The sequence below is a fragment of the Fundulus heteroclitus genome, chromosome 20, assembly GCF_011125445.2.
Source record: "Fundulus heteroclitus isolate FHET01 chromosome 20, MU-UCD_Fhet_4.1, whole genome shotgun sequence".
Classification (NCBI taxonomy): Eukaryota; Metazoa; Chordata; class Actinopteri; order Cyprinodontiformes; family Fundulidae; genus Fundulus; species Fundulus heteroclitus.
Genome location: NC_046380.1, coordinates 18,945,316 through 18,963,507, shown reverse-complemented (window position 1 = coordinate 18,963,507; position 18,192 = coordinate 18,945,316). Strand labels below are relative to the sequence as shown.

Sequence of the window (18,192 nt, the reverse complement as noted above, 5' to 3'; positions counted from 1 at the left end):
ATGAAAACACTATAAAAAGTGCTGCGGAGCGGCTGAGATGAGTCATTGTAATCGGAGTGTCTGCTTGAGCTCTGGGGTTTTATATTGGCTTTCTCTGTGACGTCACTTTCTTAGCGAAATATGGTAAAACACAGGAAGTGAAAGACCACCGACTACAAGTCAGGACTGAAAAACAACAGAGGGTGAATTCAGTTTTCGTTGTTAACGTGATCGTCTTTACATTTTATTCACCACAACTTTGTGTTTCTATGTCATTTGAAAGTGCTCGCTAAAACAATATTTGAGTCTGGTGTCAGATTTAAAGTGATTGCTGAAACCTTTCACGCTTCCCTTTGAAAACTCTTCTGTCAGTGGTCACGGCTTTCACGATAATGCAGCCGATCAAAAAATATCAAATGACCGAAGAGCTTTATTTTGTGGCACTTTTTTTTCTCTCTCAGCTCAAATATAAGCACACAGGCCTAACTTCTGTTTTAAAATCAAACAAATTCATATCACAGTTAAATTGTCTAACCCTTTTAATTAGTACACATTTTCAACTATTCAGTGTGCTTTTAGATGTGAGGATGACCTGCTGAAGTTCAGACCAGGCATCAGAAAGGATGGAGATTCATGTGACTTTGGATGTTGCATGGTTGTAAGTGCCCAACAGGCTGGTGTGAGAATTTCAAAAACTACTGACAAGTAAATTAGAGAATAACTCAAGAAAGACAACATTTCTGGAGAGCGATAGGTTGTGTTGGGAAAGAAATTGCTTGTTGATGTCAGATGGAAAAGGAGAACTGGCTGACTGTCTCCCAAAAAGCTTATCAATACTCCTTTCTGAGAAGTAACCACAGCTGTTTCGCTCAGAGTAAGATCATTACTACTAAAGCGTCCTCCGTCTGATCTTCATTATGTTGTACTCTGGGTTGCATTCCTCATGGAAATGTCTGTTAAACTGGATGAAAATGCTTCAGAATCCAACTTCTCAAAAGGGGTTTATGCAGGATAGTGTTTGAAAAAGGCAACAAATTACCTTTAAACAAGCTGCTTTTATTGATTTCAGCTGTTTGTATTTTTCTCAGCATCGATATCGGATGATATTGATGATGAGTAAAGAAGTTTTTCTTGAATGCTTTTAAAACTTTAGGTTTGAATGAAACCCTGCACCAGAAGCTCAGATTTGTATGATGTTTTTTATTAGAAATGTACAGCTGAAGCTATGGCCTTTTAATTCATTGTATGCTCCCGATTGTTCATGTCTAACCATATTAAAAATAAACAACAAGAATTTGACTTCTTGTGTGCCTTTTTCAACTTTTTAAAATATCTTAGTATGACTAGATCTATAGATGCCTGAAAGACAGAAAAAAACGCTGAAAAACATTTACCATACTGGTTGAGAAACTAATCAGAATTAACACATTTCATGACCATTTTTGAAGTTATGTTGAATAAAAGTTCAAGAGACAGTTACATAAGAAATACTAAAACCTCTGACTTCTGGGACTTAAAAAAAAAAAGAAAAAGTTTATTTCCTCTATAGGTGCAAGATAAAAATCTATGCAAGTATGTTCCATGTGGTTAGTTTTTTTTCTGTCCGAACCTCTGTCAAAATATTTGCTGGTGCTCAGAATCATGTAAAAATATGTTGTTGCATGTTGAGTTCTATAGTTTCACGGAAACCAAAAGAACATCTGTTCATCTGGTCTGCAAAAGGCCAAAATACAGATATTTCCTTTGACACCTAATGTCAATCAGAGCTGTTAAAGGAGTTTGTCTGCGTCATACCGAATTGGTAATGAGGGTTTCCAAATTACTGCAATACGTTGGGTATTAAAGTGTGACAGCTGCTGAAAAATCAAACCAACTTTATAAAATTAACATGGGTTCCAAGATTGTGGCTCAATGGATCCCTCTACCACAAAATGGTGAGATTAGTTGAGAACATCACCTCTGACCATGTTCTAAACACATTAATACAGACAACAACCACCCTGTCACAAATACAGAGGTCCACAGTTTAATCAACTTTTAGACTTAAAAAAAATCTTTTGTGTATCAGCCAGTCTTGAAACAGAACATTGAACATTAACCAGCTTGGAATGCCCTTATCTCCTCGTTATTATGGATCGTTTTGTTTGTGTATTTTTGTGAACTAACTTGCTGTGATGTAACCTAACCCTACAGGCATGCTCTTACAGTAAAGTAATATCATATTTTGTGGTATCATGTACTGGAGTGTTTACGGAGAAAGCGATCATGGTGAAGTGTTTAGCGTCTTGCACTAGATGATAAATATGTTAGGAGGAAAATTAAATGATTAAAGAAAGTGTTTGTGCTGTATTTCTCGCTTGAAGTATTAGCCTTCCTTGACTGTCTACAATAAAGTATGTGAATTTCTTCACAGTTTCGAAGAGAGCACAGAAGGGGAAGAACACGAGTTGCAGACGCTCTATGTAGAAGTGCAAACTCCACAAGTACGTGATTATATGTAAAGGATTTTACTTTTAGCCTGCTGTCTCTGTGGTCTGACAGACCCGTGTTCTCAGGTTTGGGGTTTCCTGGTATATGACACTCAGCACTTATCCGTGCAGAAGTCATTCCACAATAAGCTAAAGGTTTACACCATTAAATAACAGAAAATTACAGTGAGCAATTTGAAAACTCAGAAATCATTTTTAGGTAAATAGCAAACATGCAAGTGCATTTTACGGGAACGATGAAGTAAGAAACAAGCCGCCCTCCCTGAATCCCCGGTGCTCAAGTGGCCTCATCCTCCCAAAACCCTTAAATACCCATTTTACAACCCCTAAAAGGCGACGGCCTGGTTTGATACAAAATAAACTTGTAACCAAAGGAAAATAGTTAATGTCAGTGGAAAACAAGGAATCTTTTTAGAAATAGGACAAAACAACCAGTTACAGGACAAAAAGAAGAAACACGGGGAAGATTTAAGCTTCGATGTTTCCAAGGCCAAAACTGCAAACAAAACTCCACCTTCAAACTGTGAGATAAAACACAGCTTTATCTACAAGTAAACAAGAAAGATATCGTAGCTGAGCCACAGAAGAGGAGGAAAGGGGCTTGACCAGAAATGGCAGAGAAGCACTGCCGGTTTCCTCTGTAAACCAAATACGTCTGCCTCCTCAGACGTTCACATTCACTCACACACGAATAACACCAAGCAGCACGAGTTTGAAATGTTCACACATTAGATCCCTGGCCCAGGGGAACAGGAGATGGCATTCTTTATGCAGTGGCCGACAACACATCCCAGCTGGGGCATTAACAGGCACAAAGGAAGAGTGCTCTCATGAGGACACCTCCTAAAGGTCAGCGACTGTAACACCCATTACAAATTATTCATCTAAACTTTAGATTCATAGCAAAATCCTCGCTTTATCTCTTCTCCTCACGCTACCCTTGGAAGAAGGTTAAATGAACAATTGAGATTTTGTACATTCATTATCAAATTGGCATTCAGGATGAAAGACATTCAAAATGCTTATTGGTGCATTCTGTAAGTCCAACTTTGACTAACAGCATTTCAGAAAAACAACATTATACCAACATTCAAACATGGTGGCCATTAACCTGACTCCGCCAGATAGATTTGCTCCGCATATCCATCTGGAAACCTTCCGTTGAAGTAATTTTGGGAAGGGGCGAAAATACTGGTTAGCTGATTGGCCTATGTTGGTGATAGACGGGCCAAATAAACCAATCAGATTCGTCGTCGCTCTGTTACGAGCGACGACGAAAACACAACCACATGCCAAGCTACTCTTGCTGCTGCAGGTAAAGGCTCGTTAGCTCAGCAGAGAAATACTCTGTAATGCCGATAAAACTTGCTCGATAGCCACGCTAACGCTAGTTTCATCGGCTGAAGCCGCCATGTTCTTTAGACTGAACTGTCGCGTTTCTCGTTGCGTCACACCTCAACCCGCCTCAAAGCCAACGCTGATTGGACGTTCGTTTGGTGAACGGCTCCAAATTTTCTTTAACGGAGAGTAGCCAGACTGATCTGCGAGTGAAACCTTGAAAGCTCGCAAGATCAGGATGGTCTCACGAGGCTAGGTGGCCATGGCCTGCTTTGGTGCTTTAGAACCTGGACGAAATGCAACTGAAGGAACCATGATAGCAGAAGATCCTAAAGGAGAATGTCAGGCCATCAGCTTGTGACCTTAAGCTGAAGTGCACTTGATTCATGCAGCAGGACTTCCACTATGTTTGAAGTTAAATACGTTTATTAAAATGGGTGGGGTAAAGATTCCTCCACAGGGCTTTAAACAACTCATTACCAGTTCTTGTAAATAGCAGTTGTTGTAGCCAAGGGTAGCACAACTACTCAAATCAGAACTGTCATGCTATTAATGCCTTTCAGATGCCAGCGTTTCCATTCTGGATGTCTGCTGTAGCGTGTAAGTGAGATCTGCTTAATTTTGCTTCTATTAATGAAGTGAATCGACCGTAGAGGTGGTCACTTTACATTTGGACTCTTCAGCCACTCTTGATCTGTTGCTTACAAAAGTGTTCCCCTGGTCTAGGTGCTATACACCTGCTGAAGCCAAAAGTTAAGCTTCATATAAATAAAGGTGCAGCTCCAAATAATGAAAATACAATAGAATAGAATAGAAATATCCTTTATTGTCCCACAGTGTCGAAATTCAGCTGTGCCAGCAGCAAAGTTAAAGACAAATGGAAGCAGGCAGGGGTAAAATTATTAGAATATGAGACTACACTGTTATCAAGATTAAAGAGATATGCAACTGAGAGGAGTGATTTGAACAATGTAAAAAAAAACCTGCATGTATATTTGTGCAGAAAACAACAGACTATATGCAAGAAATGAAAAAGCTCTGCTAAAACAGCAGGGATGTACCCACTCATTGGGTTTGTTAGGAGCAGTGATGGTTATAAAGTCTAACAGCTGCTGGGAGGAAGGACCTGCAAAAAGCTCCTTTGTGCACCGAGGATACCAGTCTGTCACTAAAGGAGCTCTGCAGCTCCGCAGCATTTCATGGGGTGGGAGACATCGTCCAAGATTCATGCTATTTTTGCTGGAGTGCTCTGTGTCCTACCATCTGCACTGGGTCACGGGGGCATCCTGGGACAGAACCGCCCTTCCTGAATCACTTCATCTCAACTTCCGAATGTGGCCGCCAGGGGAGGTAAAGGAGAAGTCCGCCGTGTACAGGGTGAACAGGAAACGTGCCAGCTCAGTTTACTGAGGCTGGCAGAGACACATCCCTGTGTCCTTACATATGGTGGGTGGCTGGTGAGGTCCGGTATCCACTGGGACAAGTGGTGACCTGGCAGTTCCAGCTTTTCCTTCAGAAGTCCCAGGTGGATGGTATTAAAAGCACCGGAGAAATCAAAGAACATGATCCTCGCAGTACATCCAGGTTTCTTCAGGTAGGTCAGAGCTCGGTGAAGGAGGTAGATGATGACATCCTCAGCCTTGATGCCACGTAGTTAGGTAAACTGCAGTAGATCCAATGTAGATCCCACCAGGGGGTGAAGATGGTTCAGGACCAACGTCTCAAGACTTCTCATCAGATGCAAGGTCAGTGCAACAAGCTGAGATCCTTCAGATGTGTGGTATTTACCATTGATACCACACCAGAGGTCTTCCACAGCAGTGGTACTTTCCCCAGTTTCAGGTTCATGTTGGACATATATCCCATGATACCACACAGTTGATCTGTCCAGCGCCTCAGGAGCCCGGAGCAGATGCCATCTGGACCTGCAGCTATGCTCACCTTTCACAATATGTTCCTCACCTGAAGTTCTGAAAGGGACAGGATGGTGATGGCGAACGAATGGGGGTTGTGTGATGGAGTCTTCTGAAGCAGAGGGGCTGAGAATTAAGAGGTCTGGGAAGAAAAGCAGGAAGCCATGAAAGATCAAGGGGTTGCAGCAGGGGTGATGGAGCAGGGCGAGGGGTGAGTGTCTGATCAAACCTGTTGAAGAACCGGTTCAGCTCCTTCACCCAGATCTAGGTCTGGGTGAATGATCTAAATCTCCTACAGCCTCAGAGTTTGGTTTGTGACCTAAATGTTTTTTCATGCTCCTCCAAACCCCGCTGATGTTCTTGGTACTGCAAGAGAACAGGAATACAACGAGTACTCATGTCTGAGCTTTGTTGGAGTAATTTTGTAGGTCTTTGATTATCGAAACGGACAAATAAAAAGCTGAATTACAAACAGCGTTTAGGTCCCAAATCAAACACTGCTAACACAATCCTGCTGCTGCACCACCAGCAATGACGTAGATAAACATTAGTGAGACTAACCTGACTCTGCCAGATAGATTTGCTCCGCATATCCATCTGGAAACCTTCCGTTTAAGTAATTTTGGGAAGGGGCGAAAATACTGGTTAGCTGATTGGCCTATGTTGGTGATAGACGGGCCAAATAAACCAATCAGATCAACGAAGCATATGACGTACTCGTCAACATGCTTCGTCGTCGCTCTGTTACGAGCGACGACGAAAACACAACCACAAGCCAAGCTACTCTTGCTGCTGCAGGTAAAGGCTCGTTAGCTCAGCAGAGAAATACTCTGTAATGCCGATAAAACTTGCTCGATAGCCACGCTAACGCTAGTTTCATCGGCTGAAGCCGCCATGTTCTTTAAACTGAACTGTCGCTCCTCGTTGCATCACACCTCAACCCGCCTCAAAGCCAATGCTGATTGGACGTTCGTTTGGTGAACGGCTCCAAATTTTCTTTAACGGAGAGTAGCCAGACTGATCTGCGAGTTAAAACCTTGAAAGCTTGCGAGATCAGGATGGTCTCACGAGGCTATAGTGAGACCAGAATGCATGCACAAGTCTGACGCTATGTATCCATGATGATTTTTTTTTTTGTTTTTCTGTTTTTTTGTCTAAAAACTCAGTTAACAATCAGCTTTCAATACAGTGATATTAAATGTCGTTTTATGCTCCATGTATCGTACAAACACTACTTGCTACTTTTACAGTACATGTGACAAATTTGTTAATTTACTTTTGTGAATTAAAGGTTACATGGGAAATTTAAAGCACCTCTAAAAACCGCCTTACTCTATGTAGGGCATCGTAGTGATTCAGTGAATGATTGAGCTTTTTTTCTGCCACTCCGTCACACTTGATTGCGGTTTTCACACCTGCATCTGTTTAATCAATCTCGTCTCTCTCAGTTTATGTAGTCTAGTTCCCTTACATGCAATACACCCATTATCAAAGATGTTAAGTCTTCTCTGTTTGGTCAGTATCAGAGAGACTATACCCCTCCAACAACACAGATGCACAAAAAACAGAGGACGCAGTTATATCTAGCTGCTGACATTTCAAGCTCTAACTAAAGCAACAGTAAGCGTAGTTTAGAATGTTTTTTAAACAGGCAGATATGTGGTAAACAGCCCCACCACACAGCCAACCTGCTGACGTTTCCTCTCACAATACATTTACATCAGACTACCTAGACCTGTAATAGAGACAAATGTCACAAGAGCACTTGACTCAATTATCACTATGGATCAAGAGGTTATTACTTGAAAAGGTGATGTGGGGGGGGGGGGGGGGGTTGGAAGGGTGCAAAGTGGAAAAATAAACCTAGAACTGACTCCTAACAAATCTAAAGAACTAATATATATATATATATATATATATATATATATATATATATATATATATATATATATATATATATATATATATATATATATATATATATATATATCCCTGTTACGATACTTAAAACATTGATTCAGATAAGACTTCCCCTCGCCACTGGCTGTCAGAATAGGTAGAAAACGTGATGAAGCAACTTCTATTTCCAGCTCAGACTGTAGAGCACAAGGTGAGTTTGACTTAATCATCATGGAGGACGGGGCTATACTTTCTAATGTCTGTTTTTCCTTTGCTTTTGCTGTTTTACAACACTAACAGAGCCTCTATATATTGCAACACACTACTTGGAGTGATCAAGTTTTTTTGTGTCAGAAAAAAAAACAAAAGCGTGCATTTAATGCCCCACGGGGGGAGCGGTACCTGTACTTGCTACAATGTTCAAGCACCTACATGCTCATTGTTGCTGGCATCATAAAACAACCATGTTTGTTAAGCCGTGGTTGGATTTAGAAGGATGGGTCACTGGGTTGTGTCTGTGAGTCTCTGAGGCAGACAACCTACTTTTAAGACCAGGCTTGAATTTTCCTTTTTGACAAAGCTAAAAGTTAGATTGTTTTAGGTTATCCTGAGCTATATCTGTAGTTATACTTCCCTAGCCTTAGCCTTAGCTGCTGGAGGACATCAATACCTATTTCTCTCACTCTGCCGAGTTCTCCTGCTGTTCTCCAGTTTTGCATTATTTGTTTTTATTTAAACTTTTAAGTATTGCTCTGTGTTTTTTTCCTTCTTCATAGTAGGTGCATCTGGTCTGGCAATCTGTTTCATCCATGGGGGCAGATCATCTGTCATTATCCTCTCTAACCTAAAAAATATCCCTGGATCAATGTGAGCTTCTATGCTCTTTTGTGTATCTGCTCTGTCTTCTCAAATCCCCATTCTGTCATGGCAGATGGTAGTTCACACTGAGCCCGGTTCTGCTGGAGGATTCTTCCTGTTAAAGGGGAGTTTTCCTCTCCACTGTCACTTCATGCTTGCTCAGTATGAGGGATTGCTGCAATGTCACCAACAATGCAGACAACTGTCCACTGTGGCTGTACGCTCTTTCAGGAGGAGTGAATGCTGCTTGACTTGATGCAATCTGCTGGGTTTCCTTCGACAGGAAATCTGTCTGTGTGATTTGATTGAATGTGACTTTGTAAAGTGCCTTGAGATGCCATGTGTTGTGAATTGGTGGTATATAAATAAAACTGAATCACAATAGATTAAAGCTATTGCTTTTTTGTTATACTGGCAGAAATCATCCGTCCATCCTGGAAGTAGTCAATACATTATGTATTCAGAAAAAGGAGGTTAAAAAAATCGATCTGTGTGGGAGCTGCAGGCCTGTAAAAACTCTGACCAATCACTGCTCTTCACAGAGAAGGGCAAGGCTTTGTCATAGTTTTTGGTTTAGTTTTTGCTCTCACTGTATACTTTGCACATGGCTGACAGTCATAAGAAGTTTATGAGAAGAAGAGGAAGGCCTCAGTAGAAAGAAATAAGACCAGGATGGATTTATTTCACATGAGCAGGGTAAGAGAGTCTAGCACATGCACAGTTATTGAAAAAGGGGAAACTTTCGGAAAAATTGCCAAAGCCTAACTTAGCTTTAAAAGGCATGTACCAAATGATATAAATATGGCATAATTTCTATAATTGTCACCATCTATGCAAAGAAATTAACAAAAACATTACAGCAACTACATCAGGCCATTTGGTGGTTTTGTAATATAGTTTTTGAAATACACACACACACACACACACACACACACACACACACACACATCCTTGATTTAGTACTTACTGAGGACCTAACCTTGACTTGCATTCATTTCCAACCCTTTCTATAGGCTTACCCTAACCCTATCCATTCCCAACACATACTGATATTAAAAAACCTCTACATTTATAAAACTGTATAAAAACTTATTGTCCGATGAAGTTCATTTTATAAGACGGAATCACGATGTTGCTATCTGCCAGCTTGGATGCCTTGTTTATGCTTCAGGCTCAATGCACAGACTTGTCGTGTACAGTACACACTGCAACATGTGACTTTCCAGGTTCCATGATTACATTTGTGAACAACAACAACTAAACATGTCTGCCTCTAAATATTATCTAATATCTAACATATATTGACATGTTTAGAAACATGTCTATCACCAAGGAGCAATTTGTCGTGCAGACAGCAGTCACATAAAAACAAGCACACAACACATGAAAGAAACAAAATGAAAAGTCTGAGTTCGTTCTTGGATCCTCGAAAGATGTCTTCAGCCTATTCTTTCTCCAGCTTTGCATCCTGCACCTCCTTCCTGAAAGGAGGGCTGCAGGCGGCCAAGATGATCCATGCCTTCTTTAGGATTCTGGGGTTAATGCAGGCAACATTACTGCATACATTTGCAATACTCCCCAGACAATTGTTTGACTAAAAGTGGTCCGTGCCAGCAGATAATAAAACCAGAACTGAAATTAAAAGTGTGAAGCTTTCGATTAAAGTGCAGACACTGGTGAGACTTTCTGGTCACTGACTCCACCTGTGGTTAGAAACTAAATTAGTCATCGATAACCACCCAGGCATTTGCACTGTGGCACCAGCACAACAGTTTGTTTTTTGATTGTTTTTGAACACGCATTAGTTCCTTTATTAGCTATGACTCGTTATTTGCGTTGCTTTATATGTCAGAAGGAGGATCATTACCCTAGTGAGTAATGCGAGTAGATATCAATGGAAATCAGGTGTGCTGGGTATGAGCAACTCGTTCTTCTCCTCCAACTTCCTGGATGCCTGCTCACCCTGCCTAGGACTCAAAAATAGAGGAGTTGCACATCACAAGCCAACACAATCATGACAACATGCGCTTCCAATTGGTAAAATAAGCCGACAGAACGGGTTTAAATTTTCACAGTTATGCTCATGATGTTCAGCTATAGTTATTCATAAATCCTGATGAATCCAATCAGGTAAGTAGACTATTGGATTGTATTGATGACATAAAAAATTTAAATTTTAACTTCAGACAAGGCAGATGCTGTCGTATTTGGAACAGAGTCTTTGCAAAAGAGACTGCTTAGCAGTTTCTCTTGATCTAGATGGTATGTAAATTGGCCTCTGGTGATAAAGTCAAAAACCTTGACCAGTATATATCATAACAAATAACATATTTTCTCCTTTTCCGCTGCTTCCTCCCCCAGATGCTCCACTATACCTGGTTATGCACTTGACCTTAAAAGTGCAAGTGAGTGACCTGGAAATTCATAACCAAGCAATGGGTTGCCCGCTCCACCTGGAGAGGAGGGGCCTGATCCACAAGCAGAATCAGCTCCGTATAGATCAGTAGAACACAGACGCGTCTGCCCAGCCTAATGTTCGCCCTGTCCACCTGTATCAGAGCTGAGGTCTTTGGCTTGTGGTGAGGGGAAGTCTCTATAGAGGCTTGGGACATAGGGGGCTGATTAGGAGAGTATGACTCAGAGTCTGATGTGAGACAGCAGAGGTGGGGGTCTTTACTGGGGGCACAGGAGACACACAGCCAGACAGGCGGCACTTGTTGTGGAGCTAAAACGGAGGTGGGAGGAGGCTGTTGTTGTGGGTTAGGGGTGGCAGAGCGTTTTCTTTCACTTTTCTAGCAATAATGATCGCTAGAAAGGTGACACGTTGAACTTAACTGATCATGTCAAGACCCCTAGAAATGAAGTAAACAAGGAAATCATGAAAACAAAGACAAAAGAAAACCAAATCCCTAACACCTACTAACATCATAATATGCCTGATTGCGATTTGTCTTATCTGCAGGGCCAGTGAGAATTGTGGCTTATCTCAGTAGTCAGCCCATGACAAAAGAGGTATTTCTGGCTAAATTGCAAGTCCATCAAGTAGTAGACAAAGAAGAGTAATTACTATAAAGCTGTCAGTTAACTAAATATGTATGTCTTTTCTAACTTCAGAAGAGAAAAGCAGATAGTCCAGTGATTTTTTTTTTTTTTTTTTTTTTTTTTTTTTGCATTTCAGTCATTTAGCGATACAAATCTCAATCTCCGGACAAACAAAATATCACAAAAAGACTGAGTAACACTGACTAACACTCATCTGTTGACAGAGCTGAGTGAAGCGTGGTAGGCTTGAGTAACATTTATGGTTTGCTTTTATTTTGACTAAGGAGACAAAAATATGTATTTTTTTATTCGCACATTTGGTCAAAACGATCTCTTCTTTGTCTTGCATTTGTCTTAAATTGACATACTGGTCCCAATACGTGTAACACAGTGGTAAAAAAAAAATGCTGTGTGCTTCAGTTTTGCAAATGTTTGTTACATTTGAAGAGAGATTATATCTGCTCTGCCAGCAAGCACCTACACAATAATCTACATAAAGGCAGGTGCGTTTATATGGAAGGTATTGATTGCACAGTCATCGTTGCCCTTTGTGGTTTTACACTGACAAATCGCTTTAGAGTACTGTTGAGAACTACGTGAATGTTCGTCATTTGCTACGTCACGTCCTGAAGGAGGTGTCGGTACCGCAACCTCTTGTATGGGCGGTTACATTATGTATGTGAGAAACTGAGGAAAAGAATCGCTCGGTATCTGTGGTTGTACGGCGAAACATGAAGAAAAACAGAAACAAAAGCTAAAATTGATCCCACAAAGACACTCATTTATGGTCTATAGTTGCTGCTTATTTGTGCAGGCTTTGGAGGACAGTAAATAAAGCATGCACAGCAGACCAGTTAACCTGATAGTCTCATTTTTGGATTATCAGAGAAGAGTACCAAGAGAGAATCCACACATGCGCAGGGAGAACATGTAAACTTTGTGCACTCCATAACCCAGCACCTTCTTGTTGCGATGCAACAGGCCTACTTTGCAGCCCCACCATAAAGATATGATAGTGAAAAAGGAAATCCAGATATCCGATGTGCTTGTGCAACACAGTCCTACGTTCCATTGCCCACCATCATCTCAAGCTCCTTCTGAGGGAATGGCTTCAAAGAGGAGAGGTTCACTGACTGTGGCAAAGTTTCCCCAAAGTCTTGTACTGGAACGACAGAGACCTCATCAGAGTGGATTTTTCAAAGTCACCACATGACTCCAGGCTCTGACGGTTTTCACGTGGAGCATGGTGAGACGCACTGGGAGTGAATTGTGTATCGCGGCAGTTACCTCACAACAAATACCCTGCGTGCTAACTACATGCAGCGCATGCAGAAATATTAGAGAAAACAAATAACATAAACAATTATTACAGAAAGATAGAACAGTTATTGACTAAAATCTGACATTTCATTAATGGATTAGACCCATCCCAGATGCCAAATAGGAAATTTTGTCAGATTTATGAAGCCTTTTAGCATCCTCCTTGTTTTTTCCGAGGCCAGAGAAGATTTCCATCCCACCCACTCGCCGGTGCCATAATAAACAGAGACCCCGGGTTACACTTCACCTGTTGAGTGGTCATAATGTTATGCCTGATCAATGTGATCATTGTTAGGTCAAGGATATTTCTAACACTCTATCAAATGTGACGTGTGAAGTGAATATTTTAATATCAATTGACTAACTGTGATACAGTTTGGTACAAGGAAAAACTAATTATAATGAAGTTTTGAATTAAAGAGCTCACCTACTACAGTTTCTTATAAAGAAGCTACAGAAACGGCACAAGGAAAGTCTAACAAAGGCTTAGCTGGAAACAAGTAAATCTTTATTACCAACATTTACAGAATCTAAACACAAATATATTGTAGACCTACACAAACAAAAACTAAGACATATATATTGCTTATATTAAATATAACATGAGTAAAAAAAATTTAAAAAGCACAACCAAAATATATAAGTAACTGAAAAAAGCCGATATTTATCTTCAGGTGCTAGTAAGTTGGGCTAAAGTTCAAAAAATCCCCAACAGGTTTGTTCCGTGTAAGGTACGCCCAGTTTCTCTGAAACTGCACAGCGACTTCCTGGATCAGTGACAGTTGCAGACAGTTTTGTGGAGGTACTCCTTCCTCTGTTTTTTTTTTTATGTCTGCAACAGATGTTCAGACTGAGAAGCAGTGGTGAAGCTTGCATGAATGGCGCCCCGGGGAAGTCATTTGCTCTACAATTCAATCCATTAATGAACATATATATACAAATACAAAAAAACAATTGTTCACCCTGTAACTTTCTAGAAGCATTAACGCTATAAATATTGTATAAATGTCAACATAAATATGACAAACAATCTAAGGGTATACTCTTCATAAAAAGCATTACATTTTAAAAAGAAAATAATAATTCTCAATCTCAAGGTAAATTGTGGCAAACAGCCTGTACTTTTATAGCGCTTTCAGTAGCCATGGTCTGACAAAAGCGAGGCTGCCATACATCGGCACCAAAGTGTTTTGCCCAAGGACACAACTAAGATGGTGGGGGCAGGGAATTGAACTGGCAACCCTCCAGTCACAGGAAGAACCCCCTAACTCCTGCTCCACTCAAAATAATAGATCATCCAGCTGTAGAATTTAAACCACAAGAGGGCGCCACTCCCTAATGACTGGATTTGCTCATTGGTAAATTCAGTGCAGGTGCAAAAGGTCACTTGAAACTGTAACAGCTAATCGCTTATGTTTTTCTCTCTTGTGGCCAAATTTTTCTCTCCTCCAAGCAGAAACTCACACCACCTACATAATAAACCAAATTGATCAAAAATAGAAGCTTTTAATAAAGCAACTGAAGGAGTAAAAATTGTTTTTTGTCTCTTAGAATGAATCAACTGCAGCTTTTCTTGGGTAGATTTTACTCCAAATCAGGCATCTCCTTTCTCCGTTTACAATGTAAACAGAGGAAGATGATGTTTCATACTCCTCTTACTGACCTTATCTAAGAAATATTTCCAGCAAGTCACAACCTACATGAAAGAGTTCACATTTACAACATCTGTCTTTCCATAAGCCGGAACAAGAAAACAGAGGAGGCATTTCTTGGTGGGGGAAAAAAAAGAACCACACTTCGCTTCACTTGGTGATTCCCCTAACCCCACATATTTCTGAAAACATCTTTCTTTTTATCTTGTTCTGTTCAAGACAGACAATGCGACTAGTGGAACAAATGGAGGAAGCATCACAAAAAAGAACATAGAGGCGTTAAAAACGATGTAAAAAAAAAGAGAGACACATGTTATTCTATGGTTTTTGCTTGTAATGTGTCTATTATACAGCAATTATAAAATACTACCAGTACTCAAAACCAGTACTCAAAATTCTCAGAATTGTCCTAACCCTTTTAGAGCTCCGACGCTTTATGAAAAATGCTGTAAACATTTCTGTGTATACATCTGCATGTATATATATATATATATAAATGCATGTAAACACGCAGATGTTTACACAGATGTACATTTTATGAAAAAAGCCAATTGGTTGTGTTAGCAATAACATCATCAAGCAGCAAGGTATGACAACAGTTGAAGGTAAATGTCTACCTTGAATAGTTTCACAGTTTTAAAAAGTGAGGTATAATTCTTGCACTTTAATTACCCTATATTGTCTTACAACAGAACAAACTAAGGTCAAATATTGACCAGAGCATATGTTGAAAACGCACCTGTTACAATACAGGTGACTTTGATGCATGTTTGAAAGGCAACAAACGACATAAGCAGGACTTAAAAGATTTATATCAATCTGCTCCGGTGATGATTCTCTGACATATCACATGAGGATTTGGCTTCTAAAGGAAAGCTTCACCTCAGGGCTCCGGGTAGAGTTTCAGGGAGGACTCACTGCTATCGCCGCTTTCCTCAACTGGCCTCCGACACAAAGAATCCTTGGCTGCATTAGAAATGTAATTATGATTAATAAAAATAAAAAAAACATTTAGGACCCATTTTATCACCACACTGGATTATTTCACAATGACTAAATTGTACCAAATGATCCAAAAATAATGACCTCATCGTTCAACAAAATGCATAGCATTGTAGACATTTACTAAAATAGTGATTATATTGCTTGTTTATGAGTTAAAAGGGATAATTAGCTGTAAAACAGAGAGGCTGCAAACATGCTAGCATCTTATCCCAGTATTAAGACTGAATGAGCTGCCTCTGCTCTGTCCAAAGTGACTTTATTCACTGACAAGACTCCTTTGCTACAGCCAGTTTTAAAACGTGGACATAAAGGTGGCTTCGATCTTAATATTATGTCAAAAACGTATTTTTTCCCTAACATCAGATCATTTAAGACCATTATAACCACAGTTTTATCTTACTCTGTACTGCAGGTTTTGTCCGCCAGCAGGGAGTGACATGCAGCTTGCAGGTCACTGCTGTCAGCACGAGCAGTCCAACAATCCCCAAAATGAGAATGGCCGTTCCTGGAACACAACGAGGCAGGCCGGCTACAGATTACATCCCCCTTTGGGTCTGAGAGTAACAGAAGGTAGAAACGTGTCTTACCTATGTGGTAGGTAGTGTTTGAGTTGGGGGAGCTGGGCTGCATTGTGTTTCTCACAGTGGTGCGTTTAACAGGAGCTGTGGTGGTGCTAGAAAGTATCTTCTGTGTTTGAACCCCCTCGTGTAGACGACGTGTTGTTGAGAGTGGGAGGAAAACCTTTTTGATTGACGCGGGGGATGTAGTGGTGTGACCACCATTCAGCTCCTCATTACAGATGACATCAGAGGTCGCAGTTCCAGCCTTTTTTATCCCTGCGGATTTGCAGCTGGGATAAAATAGAGAAGAATACAGCAACTTGTTTTAGTTATATGTGTGCCTGAGATTTACGTGTAAAACAGTGAACATTTACATAATTGAAGCAGATGGAGAAGAAAAATAGGTCATACTCTTTCCATTTTTGACAGGATGAATCAATATCTGTGCTGAAATATCCTTCTTCACATCTTGAGCAAACTGGCAGTAGAAAAATATATATTTTTTTAGCCTTTAACTTGGATAATAAGAGCTAAAATCTTGTTATATTCTATACTTTACCTCCATCTTTAAGTCCAGATCCTTTGTCACATTTACAGATGGCATAATCACTCGAGTACTGAACAAATCCTTCACGGCATCCACATACTGTGTCGGTATACTTGGTGCACTTCACTTTGACAAAACTCCCTGATTCTGCAAATCAAAACAAACAAAACTCAGAATTGTAAGATTTCAACTATAGACCCGTTGTTTTTATTTACAAAAAGTACTTCAAAGTAAGAGATAATAGATAAGATAAGAGATATTCACATCATTTTCAGATCTATTGATTCAGTGGATTCATCGGTTGCTGTTTATAGAACAGGTTTTTCAGTACATCTTAGACAAGCGTTGACTCCTACCTTCATCACACCTTAGACATGCACTACAGCTTCTAGTAGATTTCGCTGTTGCCTGAAAATATCCATCCTCGCACGGCACACATTGTGTTCTGCCTCGAGATTCAACCACTCGCTCACCTACATATGTCACATGGTGGAAGAAAAACAACACTTTAATAATGATTTAAAAAAAACAAAACTTAAAACACTGCAGATAAAATGACTTAAACGAATACAGCATTACACAGAAGAAGGAGAAGTTTTTAAAACTCTAAAATATCCAAAGGGTTATTTTTCTCACCTTTATTGCAAGATAGCGCATCCGACTGAACAATGATTTTGTTAAGTGTCCAAAGGAATACGAGCAGATTGCACAGACCCATTTCAGTCCTTGCCAGTGGTTCCACGAGGTGCTTTGAGTTCGACAACACGAGATACTGAAACAGGAAAACTCTGAGACGTGTTGGTTTTAAGCGAACCCACTCATGATCTCACTCATCTTTTCTGGTGTGGGAGTCTTTCCCCTTTAAAGAAAAGTCAACATATCAAAACAACTCAAGGCGCAAATTATTTTGCTCTTTCTTGCATTTCTGATGATTGACAGTTTTAAAACCCTTACTTTTAAAAGAGTTTGTTTATTCCATTTTTTTTTTCATTTTCTGATTTTTTGAGTCCTTTCTTCTGTAGTTATAGTTGATCTCTGTGTTGCTCTTTGTTTGTATTTATTAGTTTTGTTTTGACCCCTCTAGCCATTTGTCCGGTGTCTTCAATGTGTGACATTTAAAAAAATGTCTTTCATTAAGAAATTTGTACTGAAGGAAGTTACCATATTAGGTTCTTTGCCCAAAAGTGGTAAATAAAAATCCAAGAAGTGTAAATAATAAAAATAAATCACGAAAACACATAAGGTGTATAGAACATGTAGGTTTGAACATTAGAACATCACTTTTAGAGCACTACAACAGAAGTGACTTTACAGACATTTGTCAACATACGCAGTATCGCCTTAGACACTATTAGGGCTGTTTTTCATGATATCTAATCAAGCAGTTACACTCCCTGTTCATGCAAAGGTGGACCTTGCAGACCCTGCAGACCACATTTAACAAGAGAATGTTGCCTTTAGTGCTGCAGTACTTGCAAGTACTAAAGTTTGGCAATACACAGGGTTATGGAAGAAGGATATATCAAAGTGCGCAACCTCATTTGGTGTCCCTGGATAGGTTTAGGGACATCAACAATGGTGGTCCGGCTG

At 40.1% G+C, this 18,192-nt stretch overlaps 1 protein-coding gene across 1 annotated transcript; it reads right to left on the bottom strand.

The window, feature by feature from the left end:
• Positions 1 to 15,067: 15,067 nt before the first annotated feature.
• Positions 15,068 to 18,113, bottom strand: si:ch73-361p23.3 (tumor necrosis factor receptor superfamily member 4). The gene is made up of 7 exons (XM_012873282.3): positions 17,239 to 18,113; positions 16,959 to 17,075; positions 16,615 to 16,749; positions 16,467 to 16,533; positions 16,083 to 16,345; positions 15,896 to 16,000; positions 15,068 to 15,456 (listed from the first exon to the last, which is right to left on the bottom strand). The coding sequence occupies exons 1-7, from the start codon at positions 17,318 to 17,320 to the stop codon at positions 15,374 to 15,376; spliced, it is 852 nt and encodes a 283-aa protein (XP_012728736.2). The 5' UTR covers positions 17,321 to 18,113; the 3' UTR covers positions 15,068 to 15,373.
• Positions 18,114 to 18,192: the final 79 nt, after the last annotated feature.